General features: G+C 29.9%; 2 protein-coding genes across 4 annotated transcripts in view; one reads left to right on the forward strand and one right to left on the reverse strand.

Annotated features, from left to right (window-relative positions):
* Nucleotides 1–20,362, reverse strand: part of LOC107457360 (sucrase-isomaltase, intestinal) — a 61,618-nt gene that overhangs the window by 17,775 nt on the left and 23,481 nt on the right. For all 3 annotated transcript variants that reach the window (XM_071178373.1, XM_016075505.3, XM_016075506.3), the window contains exons 2-6: nucleotides 18,299–18,924; nucleotides 5,097–5,269; nucleotides 4,864–5,020; nucleotides 3,028–3,121; nucleotides 1,176–1,288 (exon numbers count right to left, since the gene is read on the reverse strand). In XM_071178373.1, the coding sequence (XP_071034474.1) occupies nucleotides 1,176–1,288; nucleotides 3,028–3,121; nucleotides 4,864–5,020; nucleotides 5,097–5,269; nucleotides 18,299–18,862 (1,101 nt within the window). In that variant the 5' untranslated portion in view covers nucleotides 18,863–18,924. The remainder of the gene's footprint in view (nucleotides 1–1,175; nucleotides 1,289–3,027; nucleotides 3,122–4,863; nucleotides 5,021–5,096; nucleotides 5,270–18,298; nucleotides 18,925–20,362) is intronic.
* Nucleotides 5,639–20,362, forward strand: part of LOC107457362 (regulatory particle non-ATPase 7) — a 79,132-nt gene continuing 64,408 nt past the window's right edge. Inside the window, exon 1 of the mRNA XM_016075509.3 lies at nucleotides 5,639–6,134. Within this exon, the coding sequence (XP_015930995.1) occupies nucleotides 6,089–6,134 (46 nt within the window). The 5' untranslated portion in view covers nucleotides 5,639–6,088. The remainder of the gene's footprint in view (nucleotides 6,135–20,362) is intronic.

Below are 20,362 nucleotides of genomic sequence, written 5' to 3' on the forward strand. Positions count from 1 at the left end.
TACACTGATAAAATATTACAACTACTCACGGGTAACTAAAAAATTTATTTTCTTTAAATATCAAAAAAAAAAAAAAAAAAAAAAAAAAAAAAAAAAAAANAAAAAAAAAAAAAAAAAAAAAAAATTAAAAAAAATAGATTAACAAACAATGAATTTCAAAAAAAATTTAAATCACTGAAGCATAAAATTTTGAAATAAAGCACACCTTTCTTAAACATAACAGTTTTTAATAAACTATTTAACATTTACTTGATTTTTGTTTCTATATTTTTATTAATTCACTTTATCTCAGTGTTTTATTCAAAGATAATATTTTATTTGTAAATTGATTCAGTATAAGTGTTAATGAGTAATGTACAAAAATATATTCCTCAAACTTTTTAATATTTAAATGCAAAACAAGAATGTTTATGAAATAAATATTTTTTAAGATTAAGCAATTTCATTTTTTTAAAAATTAACTTTAAAAATGAATTCATACCACTAAATTAAATTGATAAATACAAAAACTATTTATGAAAAGTGAAAAAAAATGGTTTAAAAAATATATGTATCTATATTAGGTAGCAAAATACCAATATATTTTTTTTCTCGTTTTTAACAAAAAGATTTTTACATAAAACAATTAGTTATTTAAACTTGTAATATTTTTCACATAACTTGAAGTGAATTTGTGTAATTTAATGTGAAAAAGTTATTCATTTTATATTTTTGATATTAACATTTACCAGAATTTAATCATAAAGTTAAAAGGTTTCACATATAAAAACTGTTTCGCAACTATGAGAAAATAATTTTTTGTCTAGCTAATGCATTCAATTTGATAAACAGTTTAATGGCACATAACAAAATTACACTACAGTAATTAAACTTACAATTAGATTACAACAATAAATTTCTTTTAACAATGAAATCAAGTTAAAGCAATAAAACTTAAAGTAATTACTGCATCATAATAATAAAAATAACAATTTACTGACAGGTAATGAAGTCTATCTAATAAAACATTTACTTGAGAATTCATAGAAAATCACAAATATATTAGTCTGTACTGAATCAATTGTAAAAAGTAACCGAGAAACTTTTTATTCACTTAAATTCTTATGACTGAATTAGACAGAAAAATAAAATGGATCACACTTAAATTAGAAGATTTACATTTAACATTTTTATACCTCAGTAAATTGTTGCCTAACATCTTCAGGAGTGGGGCCTAGAAACAGGTAAAAATCTAAAACTCCACCTATGGCACGAAATGTAGCAGCAGGCAATGGGTGTAGTTGCATTTCTACAAAAAAAAAGTATTAATTATTTTATAAATAATTTATTCAGGATTGAAGATTACAATGAATATTTTAATTACAACAGATGGTTAAACATTTTTCTGTTATGCTTTCGTGCAGAGTTATTCTTTAGAAACATAATATCAGAGATAAAATTTCACTTTTAATCCATCAGATTTTTAATGCAGTCGATTTTAATACTCTTTTTGTATAATGAAGAGGCTATAATAATTTTATTAAGCATTTATTAATGAAAAGAATAAAGAAAACTATTTACAAATATACATGGAGCAGAAGCTCCTGGTGACAAATTCACTACATCGTTTTAAAAAGACAAGTGCACATTTTTTCCACACACACCATAGTTATTATTTTATGTCATGTGATCCATAATATCCAGACTCCTTTATTAGGATTGATGCCGAAAGAAGTAATCATAAGACCAAATGACGATATATTAAATCTCAAAATATTTATTAAATTGAATGGGATTTCTGCTTCATAGACATTTTACTGCATAGTATGGATTCAGTTTATAAATAAAGATTACATTTCTATTTAATCAATGATAATATATACGTGAAGTGCTTAGTTTATTATGTGAAAGAGATTATTTAAAGTTCCCATCTGTTAGAAGAACTAGTCTACAATTAAAAAGTATAAGTCTCTTTAGGTTTAGTTTTAAGATCCCTTTATTCTACTTAGTTATTATTTTAGATTATATATATATACATATAATTTAACGAGAATACCTCTTTATATAAAATAAATAATGATAATATCCTAAAGAATATGTTTTGTTTTCATCAGAAAAAAACACTAATGAAACAAATGAAAATATTTTAATATGTATATGAAAATGGATAAAAAAATCAAACTACAATTTTAAAAGAAAAAAGCCTTTTCTAAATATCTTAAACAAGGATAATTAGACTTTGTAATTTATGGGAAAAAAGGATCAAAAACTCCAAGCTCAGCCTTGTTTATACTTCATACAAGACTTTTATCTTCTTCTAAAGTCAAATTTTTATAACGATATACAAGAAAAATCATAATAAAAAAGATTACTTATACATTTTGGGGGTTGTAAGAACGTTGTCAAACTATTATCCAACACCAGTGATGCGTAATTGCCTGTGGTAATTGGTACAACTATTGTTTTAATCGGGAATAGGTGCTGCAGTAGTAGATAATACTGATATTAACGTAATAGCATAATATCCAATATTTGAGAATTTTGCAAAACGATTTTTATTTACAACAAAAATTTATTAATTGTTGTAATTAATTACAAAACAGCAATTACAACAATAACTTTTATTTACAAGAATTAGAAATAACAATTGTGAACTAAATCAGAAATTCTTAAAACAAACAAAAAAATATTAAAAAACTTTTATCGAAACTTAACAATGACTTAAACTTATAAAGAATTTGACCATTTGTACATCTGACCTTTTACATCTCTGATCAGATTACTTTTTCAACCATAGGGGCTATGAAAATTTCGTAGAAGACCTATCATACTAATAATGATCCTTAACAGAGGTAATTAATAAAGGTACTGACAACAGTAATAAGTTTTCGTACGGCCCACTCACATGGAAAAGTTCAAAAGAATTATTCAAAATATCAATAAATATGTATATTAGGAAACTTTAAACTATTTCAAAGACAAATTTAATAAGAAGTAACCAAACTGAATAAAAAATTTATTGTTACTTAAAAAATTTATGAAAATTACCTAGTATATTGCTTGTTAATAAAAGAACACCATGAGCATTACCATCTTCTTCTAAACAGAGATACATGGGATGTGATCCAGATTTAGGATTATTCTGTAATAAAACATCTTAATTATTATATAGTTAACTAAATATAGGCTACAGTCTTTATTACAACCCTTACATTGTAACATCCGATGCAAACAGTCCCATTTGTTATTCCATTGATGGAACACCATTCTAAAGTCATTTAGAAAATTCATATTGAAACATTCAATTTCAAACAACGAATTTTATCATTTGATTTAGCAAAAGTTTCTAAGAAATTATTTAAACTATTAAGTATCTTCAATTTCCTTTGAATGAGTTTATTAACTCTAAATGTAATTCAGAACTTAAATGTATCAATCCTTATACTCGAGAATATTTTAGGCTAAAACATGCAGCAAAACAGAAAAATACAAGCTTAATTTATCAATCATACAAAATAGTTTACATCAATTCTGAAATTATAGGCAAATATCCTATTGTTAATCATATTTATTCTAATGTTTTGAAAACAATATTTAAATATTATTCAGCCAAGGGCTATTTATATTTTGAAAACAAATTTACATTGATTTAAAACTATAATTAAGAAGAGTTAATAATGTATAAAGTCTTTAAAAATTACAACAATATTAATTCTAAAATAATGTTTATTAACTGTCTCAAATACAAAAGCTAACTAGACTGCTGGTTTTGAGAATTAATTTAAAAAAGAACTTTTGAAATAAAATGTCAACAACTTTAACAGTACAAAAGACTTTTATAGGTATCAAAGGTACATAACTAAATTGAAAACATTATTCAATACAGCCTTAAAGCAAAATGGGATACATTAATACTGTTGAGCGAGCAGTACAAAAATTAACCTAAACAACAAAAATTTGAAATTGAGATTTTTATATCTTTGGTGTTCTTATACGATAAGCTAAAGCAAAAAATAGAAGAGATTTCAAAATCTCTTTTTTTTTATCAAGTATCTGAAAATACTTTTTTAGCATTTACAATATTAACAAATAAAAGAAAGTAGTTTACACGCCAGTTTTCTTGAAATCTATCTTTTGTTTTTAATTGCACACTAGATAAAGAATTGAAACTCTAACGAAATACAAAAGCAAATTTTAATTTTAAAGATATGTAAGCTATAAAGTTTTTTAAGAAAAATAAAAAACTTTAAAATAAATCTATTAAACAAATACAGGCATATTTCCATAATGACACCTGTTTACTACGAATAAAATTACTAAGTCCCACTGCTCACTTGTCACATAGGTACCACTGGTGATGCATTAAAAATGTATTAAGTATAGTTGTGGCAATCACTTAGATATAATTAAAATATATTTGCTTTCCTCAAAGTGGTAACAAATTTTACCCTATTTTAAAATATGCCAATGATTTTGAAGCAAATAGTAATAAAAAAATCTCCTTCAAAATTCATATTAGTGTTCACTAAATAATTTAAAATCTATGCACAAAATTTTTAAGAATACAAACCTTTAGTTTTTAAAGAAAAAAAAAACTCCCTTATAACAATAACATTTGAAGAGGATATTTCTCTATTGTGATCTGCCATGCCAATTATAATCACCAAGACACCAATGAAATTTAAACTTGCAATTTTTTTAAAAAAAACATACAGAGGTTTGCACACGGAGGCTACGAGTTATACTGTTTGAATTGGAAGCCTTCAGTGATACTTCTTTAAGCAACTGTCGGAAAGTTGTCAAGACTCGGCAATTTTTCTGCTGCAGATCACAATAAGGAAATCTTCCCCATTTTTAAAATAAATATATGAACTTGATACTTACTTTAGAGGAAAACAAGCTGACTGTTTCCCAATTAAAATCTTCCCTATTTGTTTTAAATGAACGTTTCTTTAATCCAAATAAATTGTGTGTCGACAACCGTGTTGTTAGTTCTAAAAACTGATTGGCCATAGTAAGGGCACCTACAGATGTATCGAATCTGAAATATAAAGATATAATTAGTTATAAGAAAATATTTTGAATTCAAAGTATCAACTAAAAGGAAGTTTGCTTACATAACGGCATCAGTACTGGCTCTTCTAACTTTAACAGTAAAAGGTTTGTTGATAGTATCATACGTCACAGAATATAGAAAAACTTCAGGTTCGGCTTCAGATGTTTGTGATGATGTATGCATCGGTATATTGGGCTGTGGTACTTCATAACGATAATTTCCTGGGTCATAAAACTGTAGAAAAGAACAACAGACTGTATAAAATCAAAATTAAAAGCTTTCTTGACTTGTATGTCCCTTTATTGTCAAAAATTCAAGTATTTAGAGCGTTCAAATAGATATGGAGATAGATACCAATATTTAAAAGCAAAACAATTAATACAAAAAAATACAAATAAATATGAAGACCCATCTTTATTTTCATTCAAAATAACACTTCGACCAACTCTAATCTATTGGGAAGCTAAGCGCCGCACTAATTGTATACTATAATAATGAAACTATGCAATTTTTTCGAAATTTCAGCTGATGACAGTTTTGAGCTCTTTTTGCTTCGAAGTAAATTGTGCTTATAGCTTTCATAGATAAATGGGGAAAAAAGAAGTTGGTGATGATGTCAGTAATGAAGCCCCTCCCCTAGCACGTCGAAAACAAACTAAATTTCAATATAGCGTTATCGTTGAACCTGAACCTAAAATGACAAACTTTCAGGTGAATTTTATTTACAAAATTCTTCATTGAACTATATTAAAGGAAAGGTTTCTACAGAAAATAGTCTGTTTGATGCAATAGCACCAATTATTTTCAATTTAGAATTTGGGGGGGGGGGAGNTTGGGGGGGGGGGGGAGGATGAAAGTTGGGCATGTGTTTCGGTTTGTTATGTGATTGATTTCGAAAGGTTGTTACAATTTTTGAAGTATATTGTCTTTGAACTCCTTGTTCTGGATCTAGTTCGAAATGGGTTTTTAAGAAAATGTGTGTATTAAATTATGTGATCAATACAATGAACATAAAAATGCGTGTTTCAAAAAAGGAAGAATTCCTCTCGACTGATGTTGTTTGCTGATATGGAAAGAGTAAAAAAATTTTTCTGGAAAGGTTAGTACCCAAAATTTTGTTTTCAAAAAAGATTTTTGTCTCCTCATAAGTGATGAAACTAAAATCCCCTGTAAGCTTCCCCTTTTTTTTTCAGGGAAATAAGGATGATTTGAGGGGGAAATTAAATTTCTTCTACAAAGACGAGGTATTGTTTCGAAAATATTATTTCACGCTGAACCGAATGAAACCAATAAATACGTAACGATCGGACCAACAGTTTAGAAGTCACAATGTTGTACTTGTACCCATTTATTCATCAGACTTTGCTATCTAAACAAATGGTGCATTGCTTCCTACATATTATATAGAGTCAGTAGAAAATATAGTATATAGTCAATCCTTCCTATATAGTCAATAGAAAAATTAGTATGAAGTTACTTCGCTCCTACGTATATAAAGTACGATTTCCTGACATGCAAATAAGTATACACTTTTTAAATTGTTAATGTTCCAGGATCTGAACATGTAAGGTATATTTTTTCTGCTTCATTTTAGTATACTAAATATAATGCAACCAATCTCGAGCCTAATGTATAAGAAATTATAAAGACTAATATTAAGTTAAAAAACATAGTTTGTTCTGATAGTCTAGTAAAATTAGACATTTTAGTCGGAAAAATAATAGCGAAGATTTTGTTTTTTCATGGAAAAATTTTTATGCCATAATAAAAGGTGGCTGAAATCTCCTTTACTTTCCCCTCTAAGCCTTATACTTCTTAGAATGGAAATGGGATGATCTGGGGAGGGTATAAATTGAATATCTCTCATACAGGTAAGTGAGGCATTGTGATTGATATATTTTTTACGCTGAATTAAATAAAATCAATCATGAGACGATGCAATAGTTTAAAAGTTATAAGGATTTAATGTACAAAAAACTTTGTACTTGTACCTATTTTTGCATTAGATTTTCTTACCTAACCAAGCATTGTAAGTTTTTTTTCTTTTTTTTTAGTCTTAGGTTTCAATTTTACTTTACTTTACTATTTAGGAAATAATTCATTAAGAATTGGAATGAAAGATTTGCATATTATACGCTAATTTGAATGAGATTAAGCACGAGACAACAGGACTAATAATTCAGTAATTAAGACTAACAGTTTCTTTCAGTATCAGGTTTAAACTCTTTGTTTACTGTTTTATTTACGAAATTATGCATTATAAATTATAAAACAAAATAATATTACAATTTAGATTAAAGTTAGATGTATTCTGTATGTTAAAATAATAAAATGCCAATAAAAATTTCTCAGGCATCTATTATTTACAATTCTGATATACTTTCAACTGGAACATCGCAACGAAAATCCTAACTTCCTTCATCCACCTGCATCTCTACATCCTTTAGTAGAACACCCTATTTGCACCCCACACGAGTAGAAAATTGGATTTAAAAGGGAATCTGAAGCGGGTGGTACCTAAGTTCTTACAAGTATGTAAATTTTAGTAACCCATCCCCATTTTTCAAGATTAAAATTATGACCAAATCAAGTCTGTACTTAGTCTCAAAGCAAATAGTTGGAATAAAGAGTAAAGTTTAATACAAATTTGAAGCAATAAAAAATTAAAAAAAATTATTTGTATAATGTCAAATTAATGCATGCTTTGACTACCTAAAATAATTTTTTTTTTTTAAAAAAAACATATATAATTTTTAAACTATAGGTCCGATCGTCTCTTGATTGGTCTCATCCGATTCAGTGTAAAAAAAAATTAAAAAATACATTGTAATTAATGCCTTATACATGTATAAATGATCTTGTATGGAGGATCTCGTGCAATGCTCGTATAACAGATATTCAGTTATCTCTCTTAAATCACCTACTTTTGTCCTCAAAAAAAAGGAAGAAAAAAAAGAAGAAGAAAAAAAGAAAGAAAAGGAACATGAGAGCCACCGTTTATTACGACATAACAAAGCTTTCTGTGAAAACAAATTTTTTTTTTATATAAATTTTCCTGAAAAATGTCTAATTTTATTAGACTATAAGTAAAAAACTGTGCTTTTTATACTTATAAAAACCTTTATAATTTCTTAACTATTAATCCGAATAGGTCTTATTCAATTTAGCAGAAAAAATTGCTTCAGAAAATATACCCTTCCTTTAGATGTTCACATAGTCTCTGGCAAGCAATTTAAAAAGTGTACCTAATGCATGTCAAAAATCGTACATTTTATAGATAAAATGAAAATTAGCTTCTGAGTTATGAATTTTATTGATTCACTTATTGTCTCATTTGATTCAGCGTAAAAAAATGAATTGGAAACGATGATTCACTTGTTTAAATAGCAATATTTTATTTTAGTTTATAACCATCATTGAATAGCCGACCTAATTTTGGGTTTACGACAACTAATGTTCAATTCCTTAGCCTTGTAATTTTGAACTCAATCCGGAAGACAAGGAAACTCCTGGCTCAAGTATTGGGAGAAATTTTCCCGTCGTGGAGGACTTTTTTGGATGTAACTAACCAGCTTTTGCGTTACATGGAGAAGAAAACCACGAGAATCTCCCATGGTTAGGTTGATGGCAAAGGGACTCTAACCCATGATCCGTCTACCACTGAGGATATTTCACGTCAGCGCTGTGGTCAATGCAAGCCGGATGCTGATTCGTATCGACCAGCCATCGCAGGGATTCGAACCCGGTTCACCTCATTGAAAGATGAGCGCTCTATCCCCTGAGCCAGCGCGGCTCTGATTGAAATATTACTCATTCGTTTAAGTATATGAAATCTTATTGCAATATTCATTCACTCTCGGGGAGGTAGCTTCCTCTCAACTTTTAGCACTCACCATGCTAAAATTGGTTAATAAAATTAAAATTGTTATACTAAATAATGCTACTTGCTTTTTTTCATTATCTGATAATTTCTAAGTCGAATCCTACATCAAAATCTATATTTCATGTCAGGGCTTGCAGTTTCCCATGCAGCTGATTAAGTGCTAACCATATATGTAAAAATCATAACTAATCGCTGGAGAGAAAAATTCGGTTGCTAATGACTAGATAAAGATGCGCATGATTCAAGCTTAAAAAACATTGTTTTTGTTTGTGAAAATGACCGGATATGCATTAAAGGAATAAATAAACAATTAAATTTCCTCTAATGGCGATTGAACTCGTCTTCCAGGTTCATTTAACACTCAAAATATTTTTGTTAGTACTGCGGATGATGTAGAACGGTAAGCGAATCCACCTTAGACTGTCACGTTTCCATTCAAACCCAAGTCACGTCATAATCTACAAGCATATCAAACCTAAATCATTTGCAACAAGCCTACATTGCTTGATTAATGAAACATTATTCTAAAGTAGCGAAAAATTAAATTAAAACAAACGATGAATTTATCGTATTAATATTTACTTACTTATCAGACTAATCCGTAATTTTTTTATGGATTTTATTTTATCCAAAAAGTTTTTTTTTTAAGTGTGTGTGTGTCCATAAATGTCTCTTTAGAGCAAACAAATTGGACAAGGCTTGTGAATCTTAAGGTACAGAAACTAAGCTTTCATTCAACGTATCAAATATATCTTTATTTGGCGAGAAAAGGAGAATTGTTGCCTTTTCTCGCATTCGTTAAATCGGATAATTTATTTCGTAACATCAATATTTTAAACATACATTGTTTCTATGGGGATTTTGGAAAATATTCTATACTTTGAAATCGTCGTGATTCTGTATTCCTCTAAAATGGGATTTTATTGTATTCTTCTTGTATCAACAGTCTCGTCGGGCCAATTTTGACCCGCAGACCATGGGCGTGCTTCCCTGCTTTACAATTACTGTTATGTAAAGTAACACACATTTTGGATGCATAAGAAAAGTAAAACTTGAAATAAAACATGAATAGCTGGCACGATTATAAAGTGCTCGTACAAAGAAAGTTATATAAAAAAAGAAGAAGAAAACATTTTAACGCCTTAGATCCTGAATATATTAAAAGTAATTCACGAAAAAATAAAATATTAATTTCATTATACATTACATTTGGCACATTTTCGCTTATATAATCATTAGCAGTTATGAAATCATCGCCAAACATTGCTTCGATATTTTTATTTCCCTTTTTCAAATTATGAAATAGGTTTTATTCATGATTTATGAAACTGTATCAACAGGTGCGGCCATCTGTAAAGGCTTTATTTAAATAACTAAATAAAATTTACATATTGCTCATATTAATGTATGAGAATATGAGATCATAGCTATGATTGCAATAATAGTCTACCTTTGGAATGAAATTTATTTAAGTAAGTTTGTATCTCCATAAAAGTTGGCTTCACATAAAATTTGTTGGGGATAATTTGGGGGCTCAACTTTGCGATCCATTAAAAAGATAGTTTTCTCTTGCTTGCAGCTAATGAATATGCTTTTTTAAGTTTAAACGATATTTAATGTGATGAGTTTTATATTATAGTATGTGGGAGAAATGAAATAATCCGCAGTAGTACCCACAGTCCATAATTATATATAATCAGTGAAATTTCAATTATTTTTAAGATTAAATGGATTCTTTTTAATGGACTTGAGAAAATGCAAGTAAACTTTGTATCCCTCCACCTTAATGTACTTAGTTTTAAAAAAAAATTCACGAAGATTTTTTTTTTTTTTGACATAATGAGTTTTAAAGTAAACTCGATTTCTTCGTTGAAAATTATGGGTAATTTTATTTTTTAAAATTTCTATAAAGCGAATTTTTATTCCTTTCTTTCTTTTTTTAATTGCTTCACTACTTAATATCCGGTTGAAATTCGTCAACATGGCAAAAATATGACTACTATTATTTTCACACATTACAACTGAAACCGGCTGGGGGTTAAGCATAAGGCTAACTATTTCATCTTGTAAAAAATAAAAAATAAAATAAAAAAAATTAAAAAATTATTAGTTTTGGAAACACCACAAGATAAATCTGGATAGACTTTAAAGATCTCCTACTGGAAGATCAAGGTCAGGGGACAGAGCAGAGCTGTCTGGAGAAACATTGTGCTGCAGAAGGCCTGCGTTGGACTGTAGTGCCAATAAAGAAGATAACTGAAATTAATATTTAAATACGAAGGAATAATAATCTTATAAAGATGTGACGAAGCTTTATAGGGTTCAGTTAGACTGAAGATTGAATTAAAATCCTCAAAACCCACGAACCTTTTATCGACTACAGTAATTTGCATTAAAAACCGTTTTTAATTTCAAAAAATAAATCAACAGCTCTGATAAACGAAATGACTCTGATGATTCGAATTTGTCTTCGCTGAAATTGAAGAAGATTAAAAAATTTCCATTTATTTATATATATTTTTTTTTACTTATTTTCTGTTCCTCTGTCATTTAACGCTTAATTTGCCGCCTCAGTGAGCAAGTTCTAATTACTTCTATCTTGGCAAGAATACAACTATATATATATATTAAATGCAACAGCTTCTAAAATAGAGATAGCATCATAAAGTAAATGAAAGTGGTTAGCATGATTAGCTGAACACTGGCCCACTCTTGTAAATATATCCGCGCACGCCTATGATCAAAAGTTCACGCCCTTGATAAGCAAATTCTTCACAATTGAATATCTACTTTCGAAACAAGGCGGTTAAAATGCATTATATCAATAGACAATACATATAAATTAGGACAATTCAACTTTTTAGGTAGTAAAATACTAGCAATAATAGCCGCGATGGCTCAGGGGATAGACCGTTCGCCTTCCAATGAGGTGAACCGGGTTCGAATCCCAGTCGATACGAATTCCGCATCCGGCTTGCACCGACCATAGTGCTGACGTGAAATATCCCCAGTGGTAGACGGATCATGGGTTAGAGCCCCTTGCCGTCAGGCTAACCGTGGGAGGTTCTCGTGGTTTTCCTCTCCATGTAACGCAAATGCGGGTTAGCTCCATCGAAAACTCCTCCACGAAGACAAATTTCTCCCAATACTCGATCCAGGAGTTCCTCTGTCTACTGGATTGGGTTCAAAATTACAAGGCTACGGAGTTGAACATTAGTAGTCGTAAACCCATAAAATTGGGTCAGCTGTTCAACGACGGTTATAAAATTAAATAAAACATTAAAAAAAAATTATCGTAAATGTTTGTCTTTGAATTCTGCATTACCTACAAGTGTGTGAGAGGGTTCTGTGGCAACTTTAAGGCAATTTTTTTTTTAAATTCGGCTTTCATTCTTTAAACATATACCTCAATTTCCCATCAGTTATTTTCTCTTTAATTACATGCTTTTTTTTTAAATAAAAAAAAGTCTGAGATGTTAATTAAAAAACATTTTCTTTATAATAAATTTTCAGATACTTTTCAGTAAAAATATTTTTCAGACATTTTTCAGATTTCACAAAAATTTAAGGTACATTTAAAAAATTTCACATTTTCGCACCTGTAAATTATACATTCAATAAAAAAAGTGCATTTTTTTAGAATTATTTGTGTGTTCTGTTTCTTATTTTTTTTTTTTTAAATTTGAAGGGGTGATTATCGAAATAAATTTAAATCCAGATACTTTCGAATTTTTCACACGCACTTTATGCAATATAATCTGAATTTATTTCGAAATATGTTTTGATCAATATTAGATGTACTGAAAAACATTGAACATTACAGGTTGACCTGATCACTATTTATGCACACATATAAACTGCTGTTTGTAGAAAATGCAACACCATGAAGGAATCATCAGAATCAAATGAAATATTATTTTAATAATGGATATAGGATATTATGCAAATTAATAAAGTTTCAGAGCCATCGCGCGTGCGTGGCGCGCGCAGCGCCCTCTGAATTGATGCTGAAAGCGTATAAATAAAGTGCTGTAGCGGGACGTTGAAAATAGTCTATGATTATTTGTTAGTGGCAAACGTTTAGTGAGACCTGAGTATGCCTCCACGACGGAAGAATAAGAAATTCAAGCAACTTACGGAGTTTGAACGAGGGAGGATAATCGGCCTTCGAGAAGGAGGATTTTCCTATCGCGCAATAGCAGCTCGTATGCAGCGGAACAGTTCCACAGTGATGCGAGTTTGGAAGCAGTGGACCGACGAGCACCGAACAACTCGAAAAACAGGCACTGGACGACAGAAGGTGACGTCAGAGCGCGATGATCGACACCTGCTCCGCATGGCGGTGAATGATCGCACAGCTTCCTCCAGGCAGCTGGCAGCACATTGGTCTACTGCTACAGGTGTACAATTGTCGGCTTCGTCAATTCGTCGTCGTCTGCTGCGCCGTGGATTGCGTGCAAGGGTGCCATTATACAGGATTCCCCTCACGGCGGATCATCGACGGCTGCGTCGGCAGTGGGCTCTTGAGCACAGAGACTGGCGAGCTGATTGGCACCAAGTTGTCTTTTCAGATGAATCACGCTTCAATTTGTGGACCCATGATGGCCGTGTTCGTGTTAGACGTTATGCCGGTCAACGCTGCCTTCCTGAGTGTATTATTGAACGACATAGTGGTCGAACACCCGGAGTTATGGTCTGGGGTGCGATTTCGTATCATGGACGATCCAATTTGATACGAATTGAGGGTAATCTCAATAGCAACAGATACGTCCGTGAAGTGCTACAGCCCGAAGTCGTTCCTTTCCTTCAAGGCATCCCTGGAGCTATCTTTCAGCAGGATAATGCACGCCCACATGTTGCGCGGACTGTTAGAGACTTCTGTTCAGCACAACGCATGCAACTTCTTCCTTGGCCTGCTTATTCGCCGGATATGTCGCCTATTGAGCACGTGTGGGATATGGTTGGTCGGCGTCTCACTCGTGATCCGCGTCCTGCAGTTTCCAAAGACGAACTTTGGTTGCGCATACAAGCGATATGGAATTCTCTTCCTCAAGCAGATATTCAACATCTGTTTGACTCCATGCCACGTCGTATAGCAGCACTTATTGCAGCGCGTGGTGGCTGCACCAAATACTGATTTCGGACGCTTAATTTGTTTCTTTTGTTTTGAAAATTTCATCATTTATTTGTATCAGTACAAGTCGTTTCTGCATTAAATTTCATTTGATTCTGATGATTCTTTCATGGTGTTGCATTTTCTACAAACAGCAGTTTATAAAATATATCGTTTAATACTTAAAATAATAATATTTAATCAATTTTTCAATTTAAAATACAATATATGTTTTTTTTCCTAATGAACATAAAAAAAACTTTTAAATACTTTCATAAAAAGTTTCAGTTTTCAATATAGTTATTCAAAATACGAAAGTATTATAAAGGAAATAAAAAAGAATGTTAAAGGTGGGTGAAGAAAACTTTTTTTGTCTTGGGAAGTGAACGTTTATCCAAAAACGTTTAGAATCTATGGTGACGAATAATCAAGGATAAAACAAATTTCCAAGTATTATTGTAATAATTTTTTTTAAATTTATCCCACTCATAGTCCAGCTGCCTATAATCCCATTTCACTGCGCTAATAAAAAAAAGTAAGTTTCGCAAGAATAGAGAATTCATTTATTTATGATTAGAAGGTTTCCGAAAATTATAGTTTTCATATGCAGCAACATGATTTTTTGGAAACTTATGTACAGGTGTATTGAGAGGGAGGGACTACATTTATGTTGGCGCGCCTAATGTTATTTTGGTTATTTACAGAAGGAGTGAAGAGCTTTAGTGAAAACCAGTTCCTTAAGCTTGAAGTAGAAAAAATTAATTACACGTTGCATCATAAAGTGTAGTGTTTTTTCTTTTTCTTTCTTTCTGCCAAAAAAAATTTAAATACACCTTTAAGTCAACCCCGTCGACAAAACCAGGGTGTTTTTTAAACAATTGCATGCAACAAAAACTTGACATTTTTATTCATTTTTGGTGAAATAAATAAATATTTGACAAATAATTATTTTTCTGTCCCTAATTTTTCCCATAGATTAACCCTTTGGCGTAGGTGGGACACCGGTGTTCCTTTTATGCATATACATTTCAACTAACTAAAAAGAAAAGAAAACTTTTAAATTTAATTTTAAAGCTAGCAAAAAAAGGTAAATAATAATTTTATTTTTGTTAGACTCAAAATGATAAATAAAAGGCGAATTAATTTCGTAATTCTTCTAACACTAGAGAAAATTCTGTTTACGCTTTTGGAAAATTATGCACCTCATGTATTAGATTTAACAAAAATAAAATTATTTTCACGTTTTAGTCTACCTAAAAACAACGTTTTTAAAATTTTTATTTCATATTACTATAAAGGGCAACTCATTTTCACTTCAACTTATGACAGAGCTCATAGGACTTTATATTTTATTATAGCAACAATATTACAATTTATTGATTTTCTCGAAGTTCTAAATCTGTTTCCAATCACAAAAACACAATCGTTATAGATAAATTTTTTTCAAATATAATTTTTCCCTTCATTGAAATAAAAAGAAACTTTTCTTAAGATGCAAAATGACATTTTTATGACACATATATATTAACTTGGTGTAACAATAAACAATTAGAATAATCGAAAAGTAATTATTATGCCTAAAAGAATAAAATCTAGGAACCTAAATTTATCGATATAGAATCCAGTCATTTAAATACTGGAATGTAATTTATGCATAACTATCAAAACTAGGAAAACAATAGCTTATAAATAACTAAGTAATGTCAACATTAATATTTCTTCATTGTACTATTTATTAATTAATTTTATAAAGGAAATATCTTCTGAAAAAACAACTATGAAAATTATTTTACGATGATCACAAGGCCCTTACCTTCTATTTATCAAAGTATATAAAAAAAATTTAAAAAATAATAAAAGAATTATCCTTATTATTAAAAAAATAATCTTAAGAAGCTGAAACCGTAAGACATTACTTGATTAAAAATTTTATTCAAGCTTCATTATTTGAATAAAAATTTCAAAAATACTCAAATTAGAAATAACTTTCAGCATGTTTCAAGCGCTCAGAAATAGGCGCCCATTTTCAAGATTTGCCAGACGTGAATGAGAAGAAACATAAGTGATTTGAAGTATAAAACCCGAAGTTGTGAACGTAAAATGGAAAATAAAGGTGAGAAACAAAACTAGAAAAAACCTCAGTAACCGAGAGAATAAAAATAAACATGAAGAAAAAAAATGAACATTAATTCATCACGACCTATCCATACCGCGTGGAAATGCATTTTACCTTTATTCGCCCCTCTCGGCCACAGTGGTTTTTCCTGTTCGGTTTATTATAATTATTATTATTTTCTCACGGCTACTGAGGTTTTTTTCTAGTTATATGTCTCACCAATATTTTCCATTTAAAGCTGGCAACTTCACGTTTTTTATTTGAAACCACTTTTGTTTCTTCTTATTCACATCTGGCAAGTTTTGAAAATGTTCGTCTATTTTAAAGCAGTTGAAACATGTTGACTTTTATTTCTAACCTGTATATTGTTGAAGTGAATGAAGTTTTTTCATCTTGTAATATCCATATATCCTAAAATAACATAATATCTTCTAAGAATATAAAACTTAATAGCTGATAAGTATTCCTAATTTTTTAGTGTAAAATTTGTAATAAACAATAATTAATTTTCGTCTGCAGAAAACTTAATATAAGACAATGCATAACGCAGATAAGAAATGAGACAGAAAAATTTCCAGCGATGCTGCCGTATCAAACATAGCTTACACTGTCAATCCCTAAAATCTGAATAGCCTACTATTATAGGCATAAAGAGAAACAGGTTGGATTACTCTGTTTTACATAAATGGGAAAAATCTTGGCGTAGTGTTATCAAAGGAATGGCTACCAAGTAAGCGTTCTAAACCCGAAAAACAATTGATCAATTATTTATTTATTTTATATTTCACAATACTATCAGAAAGTAAGAATAAACGGAAAATTTTATTGCTCAGCTATTATATTCAAAACTCATCCTAGCATTAAAAGAACACAACAAGCGGCATCAACAAACAGCCTCAAATTTGCAAAAGCCATGCAGTTCAAAGTATGGCAGATGATGCCACATAATAAGGATAATGAAACATCTGCGCTTCTTTCTTTGAGCAAGGAGCTTGCGCAATTGATGTTCATTGCCATAATAGATCAAGATTAAATAGATGAAAGTCAATTGGCGTGCACCTCGTTAAATAGGAGAGTTTTGGGTAGTTTTGAAGTAAAGGCGAGCTGGAAAAGGAAAGGATATATCTCATTTGTTTTATTCGAAAATTGAGGGCATAAGGTGATTATGGTACGGATCTGCATTAAGCTATAAAAACTGGAGCAATTTTCCTGTTCAACTGAAAGCAATCTTAAACGATGAGCATTATTTATGTCCTTTTAAAAACATATTTTTTATGTTATTGGAGGCGAGGAGTAGAAAATAATTATGAGGTTCAGCTTCAGGTTGCTTTTTTAACTTGTTAAATAATTTACAAGGAAGTTAGAGGCAATTTTTTTTCTTAATTTATTGCGTTTTCTTAAAATCAATAATTCTAAGTATAATATTCTCAATTGGAAACAGTAAAAATAAAATTATTATCTTGTTTTTGAATCAACAGTTTTTGAATCAACAGATTTAACAGTGAAAAATCAGCAACAGAATTTCTGGCAACAACAACTTACTTTTGAATAATTTTTTCTAAACGTTACAGTTATTTTGTGAACATTATAGTATTTTGAGTTGTTTGGAAGTCAATGTTTATCATTAAAGAGAGTTAAGGTTACATTTTTGAAAATTAAAGGAAATCTTTTGATTTACCACGAAACAAGAAAAAAAAATATAATTCAAATTTGATATTTTTAATTTTCGATTTAAAATATTATGCTTAAATCTTATTGGTTTTTTTTTATCTATCTCAAATAAAAATGCACATAGTCAGTATTTTTTGCAATTGGCATTTAAAAAAAATTAAGTTATACTTGAATTGTTGTTTACCTATTTCAAAAACTGCAAATCAAAATCTGAATAGCATTTTATAACATAATCGTAAAAGTATAGCATTTAAAATTTATGTATTCAAGTTTCATGCATTCTTAATTTTTGAAATACAACATTTTAAAGTAGAAAAAAAATTAAATAAAATAGGATGAAGAAGGGGGATTTTTTGCACCATTTAAATATCAAAACTAGGAAGAAACCTAAGTTTATCATCTCGCATTTCAATGAAGATGAAAACATAATTTCTGAATAATAATCATTATTTTTAAAAATAACACAAAACCAATACTTACCTTAATTCGAAGTCTATATTTAGTTTGCATTTCAACCTTCATGTGAATCAACTGCAGATCGTCGCCAAATCTTGATGGGCTAGGTAATCTATATAAAGGTATTTCAAATCCACTAAATGTTGATTCAACTTTACCAGAGGAGATATACCCATAGTTCTTTGGATAAACACATATCGGAGCACTCTCCGTATCCGAATGATTGGAATACGAGTCTGAATTTGATAATCCTAAATAGCAGCATCCCCTTGATTCACAGTTTTCTTGATCTACCTTTGAATCTTCAGGATAGCAATCAAAACGTTCTTTTGGCATCGAAAGTTCTATCGGACAGAGTGGTCGCCAATCTGTTATTTTGGAAAGTGCCAAGACACGTTCTGGAAGAATTGGTTTTTTGGTGAGCAAAAAGTAAAGCAGGACAGCGGCTGCAGCAAGTAGCAGAGCACACACAATGACCATGCACCAGACTTTGCAAGAATAGGTGCAGATTTTTTTGCCAAAGCAGCAAGTCTTTTTTTTATTAGTTTGAGAATCTTGTGCAGATGTGGGAGTTCTTGTTCTTGTCATAGTGCATCGATATTGCTTTTCACGTCACTGATAATATTCACATAGCTTACGTGAAAAGGCAGCTAAAATATATATAAAAGAAGAAATAAATATATAAATCGCAAGTATACTATGTTTAGTAAGAAACTAAAATAAAGTGCTGATTTGAAAATGAATAAAACAAGAAGATAAAATTCTGAAATCAAGTAATAATATAGCTACGAATCATATTTGACCAGAAATTACATACAACTTCATGGTGAAACGTTACTTACAAACAAAAGTTTCAGGTCAAAAAATATCTATATAGAACAAAAATATTATCACATTACAAAAAAAAAAAAAAAAAAAAAAAAATTTCCAAAAATATATTGAGAATTCGAATTTTTTTTAAATGACATCAATTTGTTTCCTCAAAAATGGAGTAGAATTTTCGAAAATTTCTGCAAAATAGTTGAACGATAAATGTAAATCAAAAATTATTTTAGTTTTCTAAAACCTCAAACGACGCCCAGTGGCTGAGTGGTAGCGCGTCGGGCTCCCGTGCCAGAGGTCCTGGGTTCGATCCTCAAACCCCTCTAATATTAATGAACTTAATGGTTAATTTAAAAGAAAATTTCATGTGCTTCATTTATCTTGAGGTTATGAAAACTCTCTTTTCCTTAAAAAGGATTTACAAAAGGTTGTCCAATTCTAAACCTGAAAATAACCACTAGCCGCTCACGACTTGGCGAGTCAACAAAAAAAGTGACGACTTAAATAATTAGAGGACATTTTTTCCCTTTTTAAAAAAAAAAATTCTTTAATGATAAAGGAAGTACATCAGTCCAGAATGACTCTGAAAAACAGAATTTTCATTGTTCAATGTCTCGATTCATAATTTTGATCCTTCAGAATCCATCAATTTTTGATTGAAAGATTCATGGTGAAGAAGTGCTTTTCAACATTTTACATATTTCAAAGTTGTAATGCATACATCAATATGAATTCTTTTTAAGAGCAAAATATAACTTAATCCAAGCAACAACAAAAAAAATTGCAAAAAGAGGCTATTAAATGAAAAGGACTTATCAATATCGATCATCGACTTATTAGGTTTGAGAAAAAGTGGCTACCAAGTAATAAGGATCTAGCGGCCACTATTTACTAACTGAGAGTTCAACTTTTCAAGTCTATTTCGTACTAAATACAACTCATTTGTATATAACTTTTAAACAGTCTGATTCGTTTCAAACGTTCAGGAAATAAAAAATTTTTGACTTAAAAAAAATATTTTTTTTATAAAAAAAATTTATAAAAGGTTTTTTTAAGCATTTTTGATATGCTAAATAAGAGTTCAAACGTTTATAGGAATAATTTTTCAAGTTGTATTGTTATACATGCAACAACTAATGAGTGAGAAAAAAATATCTTATCAGCTTAATGTCATTTGCATTTCTCTACTATTTTCAAAACTGACCTAACGTAAATAGAAGAATTCTAATCTTATCTTTAATCTTCTCATTATCACTCTTGCGAAAA

This window comes from Parasteatoda tepidariorum, chromosome 3 (genome assembly GCF_043381705.1).
Source record: "Parasteatoda tepidariorum isolate YZ-2023 chromosome 3, CAS_Ptep_4.0, whole genome shotgun sequence".
NCBI classification, from domain to species: domain Eukaryota; kingdom Metazoa; phylum Arthropoda; class Arachnida; order Araneae; family Theridiidae; genus Parasteatoda; species Parasteatoda tepidariorum.